The 9,127-nt window shown below is 33.7% G+C and overlaps 1 protein-coding gene across 1 annotated transcript; it reads right to left on the reverse strand.

The window, feature by feature from the left end:
• Positions 1-2,246: 2,246 nt before the first annotated feature.
• LOC127131844 (uncharacterized) lies at positions 2,247-2,621 on the reverse strand. The gene has a single exon (XM_051060737.1). It carries the CDS (start codon positions 2,619-2,621, stop codon positions 2,247-2,249), a length of 375 nt encoding a protein of 124 aa, XP_050916694.1.
• Positions 2,622-9,127: the final 6,506 nt, after the last annotated feature.

A 9,127-nucleotide genomic window follows, 5' to 3' on the forward strand; every position in this document is an offset into this window, starting at 1 on the left:
AATCCGACATTTTGACAGATATTTGGCCTGGTGTTGCAAATATACCACAAGGATCCAATGATTTATTTATACAATGTAACACTTAAAAATTCATCATCTATCTCCTTTCTCAACTTTACTCCAGCTTCTAATGGTGTAGCAATTGCATTACAGTTGCTCATCTTGAACCTCATCAAGATATTTTGGGCTTACTTCTTTTAGTGCAGGAATACTCCTTCACATGTGTCTTTGAACTCCATCCCTAAGAAATATGACAAGTTTCCTAGGTCAGACATTTCAAACTCATGTATCAGCTTCAACTTGACTCTTCTTATCTCTGCTTCACTTGCACTTGTAATCAACAAGTCATTTACTTGCAAGCATACGATGATTTTAACGACCATATCTGCATCATTTATATGCACTACATGTTTAGAGACACACTTTGTGAAATCTTCTTTGATCATGAAGCTATATATTATCTTATTCGAAGATTTTGGGGCTTGCTTCAAACCATGGAGAGAATTCCTCAATCTGTATACCTTCGACTTCTGCCTTTTGATATCGAATCCTGGTGGTTAACTGACATAGAATTCTTCTTCCAAAGGTCCATTCAGGAATGCTAATTGTACATCCAACTGATGTATCTTCCATCCTCTGTATGTTTCCATCGACATAACAATTTTGATTGTCTCTAGCCTTGCAACAAGTGCATACACTTCTTCGAAATCAATACCAGGTTTTTGCAGAAAACCTCTTTCCACTAGTCTTACCTTATGCTTGGCAATTTCACTATTTGGCCTTCTTTTCATCTTGTAAACTCACTTCATATTAGTTGGCTTTTTGATTGACTCTTCAACGAGCTCTCATGTCTTTTTCTTCTCAATTTCCTTGAGTTCTTCTCTCATGGTTGTTAACCAATTCGAATCATTAATGGCTTGATCCAAATTGATTGGTTATGCTTCATACATCATCATTGCTTCTTCTATTAAGTCACCATCTACATTGACTATTTGATCTAGAAACCTTTCATATCCTGCTAGCCTTGTCGACTCAGCTCTTGCTCTAGTCGATCTTCTAAAATTCTACTCAGGTGGTTCTTCATTTCGATTGATTGGGACTTCGGTTTGTTGGTCTTCTTCAATCATAGTTGTAACTATATGTGACTCTTATTGAACAAACCCGTGACTCCAATTCCACCTTTTTCTAACATCCATTAGAACATCTTGACTGATCACAAGTTTATCATCATTTGGTGAATACAGCTTGTACGCACCAGTCGAATAATAACCTATGAGCACCATATCCCGACTTCAATCATCTAGTATCTTCCTCAATTATTCAGGTACATACCTGGAGCAAATTGATCCAAACACTCTAATATGATTAACATTCGACTTCATACCTGACTAAGCCTTATAAGGATTCCTCTCTACTATTTTCTTGGTTGAACATTTGTTTAGAATGTATAATGTTGTCGAAGCTGTTTCACCCTAAAATATCTTTGGCATATCTTTAGCTTTCAACATGCTTTTAGTCATGTTCAATATACTTCAATTCTTCCTCTTAGCTATGCCATTATATTGAGGTGTATAGGGTTAAAAGACCTCATGCTTTATACCTTATTCATTGCAAAATCTAGCAAAATCTTGAGAAGTGTATTCACCACCGCCATCAGTTCTCAGTTTCTTCAACTTGCATCCACTTTGCTTCTCGACATGAAATTTAAACTTCTTAAACTTTGTGAATACCTCACTCTTCCTTTCAATAAGTTAAATCCACATATATTTGGTGAATTCATCTATGAAATTTAGGAAATAGTAGTTACCTCCATTTGACCTTACTTCAAATGGTCCACACACATCATAGTGAACTAGATATAGCTTTTCCTTCTACCTCATGAGCAAGTCATGTTTGAATTCTTTCCTAGACTGCTTTGCTTCATAACATTCCTTACATACCTGAATTGGTTCCTCCATCTGAGGAAATCCATACACCATCTTCATCTGGTCGAGCATACCTAAACTTCTGAAGTTTAGATGTACATACATGTGATGCCATATCCAATTCTTGTCTTCTTCTGAAGTCGAAGCAAGACACATGTGATCAACTGGGCTGATCTCTACTTTGAAGTTCCTATTGTATGCCAATGGCGCCTTTAGAATCAACCTTCTATCATCTCGATACACCTTCATCTGATTATTTTCTAACTTCATGTTGTACCCTTTTATGAGTAATTGACCTACGCTTATTAAGTTAATTGTCATCTAAGCTACATACAACACATCAGTAATGCTAGCTTTTCGACCATCCTTTATGACAACAAAGATATCTCCTTTTCCACCTGATGTGATGTGTCTTCCATCTGCAAACTTTATCATTTTCTCAACTGATTCATCTATCTTGGTGAACCAATTTTTATTACCAGACATGTGGTTACTGCATCTTGAATCCAGGTACCACATGTTGGTTTGCTCAGTGTTCGATTGGGTGTTGGCCATGAGTAGCACATCATCATAATCACTATATTGAACATGTGCATATTGTACTTCATCGTTATCTTTCACTCGTGAATCCTTCTTTCTTCGATAGTCTCGAGCATAGTGGCCAAAACCTTCGACGATTGTAACACTGCACCTCATTCATGTCAACTTTCTTTCCATAATACTTGTTGCCCATGCCTTTCTTGGTCAAATTATAGTGATTCTTTGAGTTCTTGTTTGACTTATCATCATTAGCAAGATTGTTTCCCTACTTCGCCTTCTCTTTCCCAGATTTCTTGATGATTCTCGTGTAGTGCTTGTTCAACCACCTTCTCCCTTTCTGAGTTACTCTACTTCAGCCTCAATTCATGAGCCTCTATTGAAGCTTGAAGTTCTTCTAACTTTATCTTATCTAGGTTCCTGGACTCTACAATTGGCACTAAAATATAATAAAAATTTGTAGTCAGAGATCTTAATACTTTCTCAATCTTCTGCAAATTGTTGATTGATTCACCACACACTTTCATCTGGTTTATTAACAACACTACGCATGAAAGGTATTCTGAGGCTAATTCATCTTCCTTCATCTGAGTCATCTTGAATTTTTTTCTAAATGTATGCAACTTCACCCTTTTTCAGTTTTTTTTATCTCCATCGAACAAGTTCTTGAACTTGTACTACGCTCCTTTGGTCGTTTCTTCTTCAATTATCTTCTCGAACACGTTAGAATCTACACACTGGTGAATCAAGAACAAACATTTTCCATCTTTCTTCCTTTGATCCTTGTGTACAACTTTCAAAACATCATCTGCATTCGCTTCCAATGTCGGTACTCCATCATTCACGATTTCATAAACATCTTGAAATCTGAGAACGACCTTCATCTGCGCAACCCATCATTCGTAGTTCTCACCTTTGAAAAGCGGTAAATTCGCTGCAAATTTTTCTTTGATGTTGTGTTTCTGTTTTTCATTACAGATTCTCTCTGAATCGCAACCCGGGCTCCTTGATACAAATTTGTTAGAACAAAAGGTTTTCAAGAAAGATATGAGAAGAAGAAGAAGAGAGAAAAGAGAAATATTGAATTGTAAAATAGAAATATTATTGATTGAAGTTGTTAGGCTTTACATCATACAATGCCTTTATATTGGCAACTAAAGCCCAAATCCAAAACTATACAAAATGCAAAGTACAAAACTACAAGTTACATTTCGACATAACAACTATATAATTTATTCGACTTATTCGAATACAACTGACTCCTACACCTCGACTATCTACTTCGACATAGTCGAATGCTAGCTTTCGATAAAACATCAAGTTACAACTTTTAACGATGTTCGGACTCTAAATTTTGTAGAAGTTAACTTTTATTGATGGTAATTACTTTCATAATCTATTTTATTATCTTTAATTAAATAATTTAGATTACTTTAGTTTAACATTATGTTAAATGATAAATAACTGAAGAATAGAAGCTTATAAGCTAAGTCATCTCAACTTAGCAGTTGCGGATCCAAAAATATCTAATAACTAGATTAAGATCTGCACGATGCGCGAGATGAAATGAGTTTTTTTCGATAATATTATAAAATGTAGATTTTAATTTTTTTTTTGTAATTGAGACGATAAGAAGAAGATGATAAAAAGAGACTAAAATTTTAAATGAAAAAAAAATATGTTTGAATCATAGAAATGCAAATAACACATGGCAATTTGATTTTAAAATGTGAAATAAGTGTAAAAAGTTTTAATAATTTTTTTATATTTTTTTTTCAACCTCTCTAAGAATATTTGTTCTTCATTATTTCGTAAATGGAAGAAGTTCCACGCACAAACGACTCACACTCTATCTATGTATGACAATTAACACTAAAATCTTAGATGAATCTCTCTATTTTGCATTGAGTTTGTAGTATAAAAGGTAGTGAGTATGATTGTTGAATTAATTTCTATGGGTTAAGATATTATTGAGGAATTTAAATATGTCTGATTTTTTAATTATTATTTGTTTTTATTTTATTATATCATTGATTTGTAACATTTACAATTGATTTAATTTAATTGAATTAGTCATTCGAATTCAATTATTTACAATATATCAATATATTATAGGATATTTTGATGTAAATAATTATAAACGATAGGTAAAAGTTTATAGTTAAATTTTGTAATATTTATTTGCAATTATAATTTAAAACAATTGTTTGCCTTTTTGAAAATCATAAGTTAATTTTGAAAGAACAATTTGATAATACTTTAAAATCTTATAATGAGATTTAATATTTGAAGTTAAATTTTGTAACATGTAATAAAAATTATAATAAATAATTATATTTTAAAAATAATATTGAAGTATTTGTTTATTTATTTGAAACTATTGTTTGATCTTTTAATTTTAAATACTGTAATGTCATTTTTATCATTGTTATTATGGTTTTTAAACTGATACATACAAATGAATTTTTTTTGATATAATGTTTTTTCGAGTTATTTAAAAATTAATTAATTTAATTTTTTTAGGAATTAATTTAGATCTCATAGTTTTTTTATCGAGTTATTTGAAAATTGATTAATTTAGTTGTTTTATCAAATTATTTGAAAATTATTTAATTTTTTTATTGAGTTATTTAAAATTTGATCAAATTAGCTTTTTTTACAGAGAATAAATATCCGTAATAGAAAATAGAATGAAAGTTTAATTGTTTGAGTTTTGATTAATGATGAATATATAATTTGTATGTGTATGTAATTTAGAATAACATGTGTTTCAATTTGATACTATATTTAAAATGGAGATGCAAAGAAAATAAATTAATGAATATAATAGATTTTAAGTTAGAGGAATAGAAAGAGAAATATGAAATTAGAAGTCTTTTAATTAAATGAGATTTGTACATGAAAGGTTATATTTATTTCTACCTTGAATAAAAGAAATTTTATAATGTTAGTATCATATCAAAATTTTAATAATTTGATAAATTAAAAAAAAATTATCAATAAAATAATTTGTGATTTAAATTTAATATATTATAATAGATATTGTGAAAAATAATTTATAATATATTTATCATAAAATATAGCTAAAAAATTTTAAATTACTACCAATCACATACTTTCACATGATTATTGGGGTACATGTGGGACCGTGTCTACATGGATGAGCAATACTTTAATAGTTTCCTTATAGAGGTATATATATTGTCATCCTGTCTCGACCCCAAATGTGACAAAAGTTGATAATGAAGTTACGTATGGAATGTTTTTCTTGCTCAGCACTTTATATATTGCAAAAATTACTTTTTAAATGAATTTCTTAGAGTAATTTCAATAGGAGGTTCTTCATAGTTTATCAAGTTGGAGAGCAGTGTTTTAAATTCATCAACCGAGTTTGCCATCTTGAAAAGTTGTTACTTTGTCATTTGTCTAATAGAAAAATAATAATTTGTAGTTACTATTTCTTCTTCTCTCTTTTTTTAAACAATTTATTTATCAAATAAATTAGTATGTTATTATATTTTAATTTTAATAACTTTATTGTTAGTTTTAATTATTATTATAAAAATTAAAATTTTATTTATTTATTTTATTTTTTATTATAATTCAAATTACTTAAATTAATACTTTATATAAATTTTTAAAAGAAGTATCCCCGGTATATCGCTTATTGACGAAGGTGTCATTTCCAATTTCTCCGGCCAGGGTAGTTTCCTCAAGAGCATTTACAGTTTGTCCCCAGTAGCGTTGTCAGATCAGAGTTTGATGTTTGTATCTTCTCCGGGTCTGAAGATTTCTTCTAGCATTGAGAGATGGTGGTGAAGATGTTTATTCCCTTCCCCAGTGGAGCAAAATGCTATTTTTTCCTTTCGCAGAGTTTCCTCTCCGGCATATAGAAGGGAGTGTTTTGATTGGTGTACATCTGGTTGGTGGTTGTTCCCCACGGAATTTCATATCATTCCTTAATAAGCTTCCCCAGTAGAGTTTCTTCTCCGGGGGATCTTATTATTATTTAAACCACCTGTCCCCGAGAGAGTTGATGGGAACTCCCCGACAGATTTCCTGCATCTTCCTTATGTCAGGATCGTTTGCTCCTGGAAGATTTCTCCGATGCAGAGTGTTATCTCCTGCAGTTGGAAGCTTTGACTTTGCTCATCTATGGTTAACGTCTTCCCTTGTTTATTCTTATTCCAGAGATGATCCCCATCAGAGTTGGGTCCTCTGTTTGATCGTCTTCTTTTGCTGCTCCTGAATACATTTTCTTTGTATCCTCAGTAAGGGTAGCTTCGGGATAGGGTTTGATATCCCCTGATGATTTATTTTCATCCTTCTTGGGTTATTTCAAAGTTGAGTTCTCCAATAGGCTTCGCCCTTCTTGTCGAGATGTTTGCCGAGTGTTTGTTCGTGATTCTTGGGCTTGTTTGTGTTAGATATGTCTGTTTGTCAACATCAATCATACACAAATCATGCATATACATGCATAATCATAGCATTCAGATATTCATGATGCATTCTTTGCCATACATCTTTTCTTGTTATCTCCTGCTATTGGTGAAATGTTCTTCCCCAAGCAGATGTTTGTGTCTGATCTCTCCATATAGAGTCAGCCCCATAGGCAGAAAATGTCTATCTTTTCTTCTTTATTCCCCACTGAGTTATGTCCTCGTGGATGATTATTGTTTCTGTTTCCTCCCTAGTTGTGTAGTGGGATGGAATTACTCCCCTGAGTTATATCCTCATCGGGTTGAGTCTTGTTTGATTGTGTCTTTCTAGTTTGTTCCTAGATTGATTCCTTTCTTGTTATCCCCTGCAGTTCCCTGTGGTTTAGTTGTTCGATTGCTCAGTAACCAGTAATTGTTCATCCTTTCCCCAGTGGATTTTGTGGCCTTCTACCCAGTAACCGGTAGTTGTAAGTCTTATTTCTGTGGTTTTCTACCCAGTAACCGGTAAATGTAATCCCCTCTTTGTTGGTTATCTTTACCCAGTAACCGGTATTGATATTCCTTCGTTTTGAGTATACCACCTAGTAACCGGTGATATATCTCTTGGATAATTGCTTTTGTCAGGCAATTTATCCCTGGCGAGTCATCTTTCATTTACCCTTGTTTGGTAATGACAGTTTCTCCTTCTGATTGGTCATTATTTTATACCCAGTAACCGGTATCCCTATGTCCTCTCTTTTCGGTCGACTTATCCTTTATTAACCCAGTAACCGATTGTGGATAATCTTCCATTCGAGTATGTTATCTACGTTTTTACCCATATAACGGTAGTAGATAATACATCTCATGCGCTCTTCAGTCGAAGTCTTTTTCTTCCCCGATCGAGTAAGATTCATATTTCCTTGTGGAATCGAATGTCCATCCTGTAAGTCGAGTTTGCTTTTTCATCCCTTCTTTCGGATGATGAGTGACTTGGATATGTTCCCAATTCACGCCTGGTTGGTCACCTATTATATACCCAGTAACCGATATCCCTGGTGTTCCTTCCTTCTGCTCCCTATTATGACTTTTTTGTCCCCTGTGGAGTCAGATTTTCCTGAGTTGAGATGTGCCTTTTGGGTCCTCCTTAGATGTTTCGGATGATTGATATCTCTCACCCTTATACCGGTCTTAGATATTCTTTCTCCCTGAGCATGTTGTTCTCTCACCCAGTAACCGGTGTTTTGATAACATGTCTCTCTTTGAGTTTATTACCCAGTAATTGGTAATATCTCGTTGTTTCTTCCTCAGCTGGGTCCTTTGTGGACATCCTCGTCTGAGTCCATAATTTTATCCGATGTATCCTTTGTGGATAGTTTTGCTGTATTGGCATATTCCCCAATACATGCATCTTTGCGTCAGCTTGAGTCTTTCCATCGATTTATTTTCGTGGAATCCCTTCGTGTCTCCCAGCAAGTTTTCAAGTCGTGGCCTGCTCACGCATTTTACCTTATTTCCCCCCAGAGTCTTTGTCTCCCTAGTGAGTGTGTTACTCCTATGGATTTTTCAGTTTCTCCCGATTTCTTTTCCTTTATGGCAATTATTCACCATGAAGATTTTATTTTTGCATGCATACATTTGCATCATGAGGTCTCTTAGGGACCAAAATTCGTCTCTTTGTTATTATTTAAGCTCATTCTATCTCGTCGAGACGAAGATTTTAACCGTCATATCTCCGGCTAGAACGACCTTAAATAGGGGCATCTGTAAGACCCTAATTTTGACCCTAAGATCCCTCATGGCATCATGTTATTGCACAAGTGCATTGCCTTAAGGATCATAACATGTTTGGCTCCTTAACCCCAGGGTTGGGACTTGTTTGAGTGATTTGAGACCACCAAGCATGCTTGTATTGTATATTATTTATTTTCTTATTTTGATTACTAACCAAAAGCACAAAAATATGTCACTAACTCCTTTTGTTTTGAAGCTCAAGTGATCATGTGCTCCACAATGCTCCTAGGAGGCTCCTAAGCCCAAAGCAATGGCTAGATGAAGATGAGAAAAAGCATGAAAATGGTCCCCAAAGTTCCTAATCATCATATATGTCTCCCAAGTATCTCAATTTTCCAATTTGATCAAGATCACCCAAAGGGCTTGAAGATTGTTTCCCAAGGAAACCCTAATTTCACTATGTTTTGACTGTGCCTTACCCATGAAGCAATCTCAACCTCTGATCAAATTTAA

The sequence above is a fragment of the Lathyrus oleraceus genome, chromosome 3 (genome assembly GCF_024323335.1).
Source record: "Lathyrus oleraceus cultivar Zhongwan6 chromosome 3, CAAS_Psat_ZW6_1.0, whole genome shotgun sequence".
NCBI lineage: Eukaryota > Viridiplantae > Streptophyta > Magnoliopsida > Fabales > Fabaceae > Lathyrus > Lathyrus oleraceus.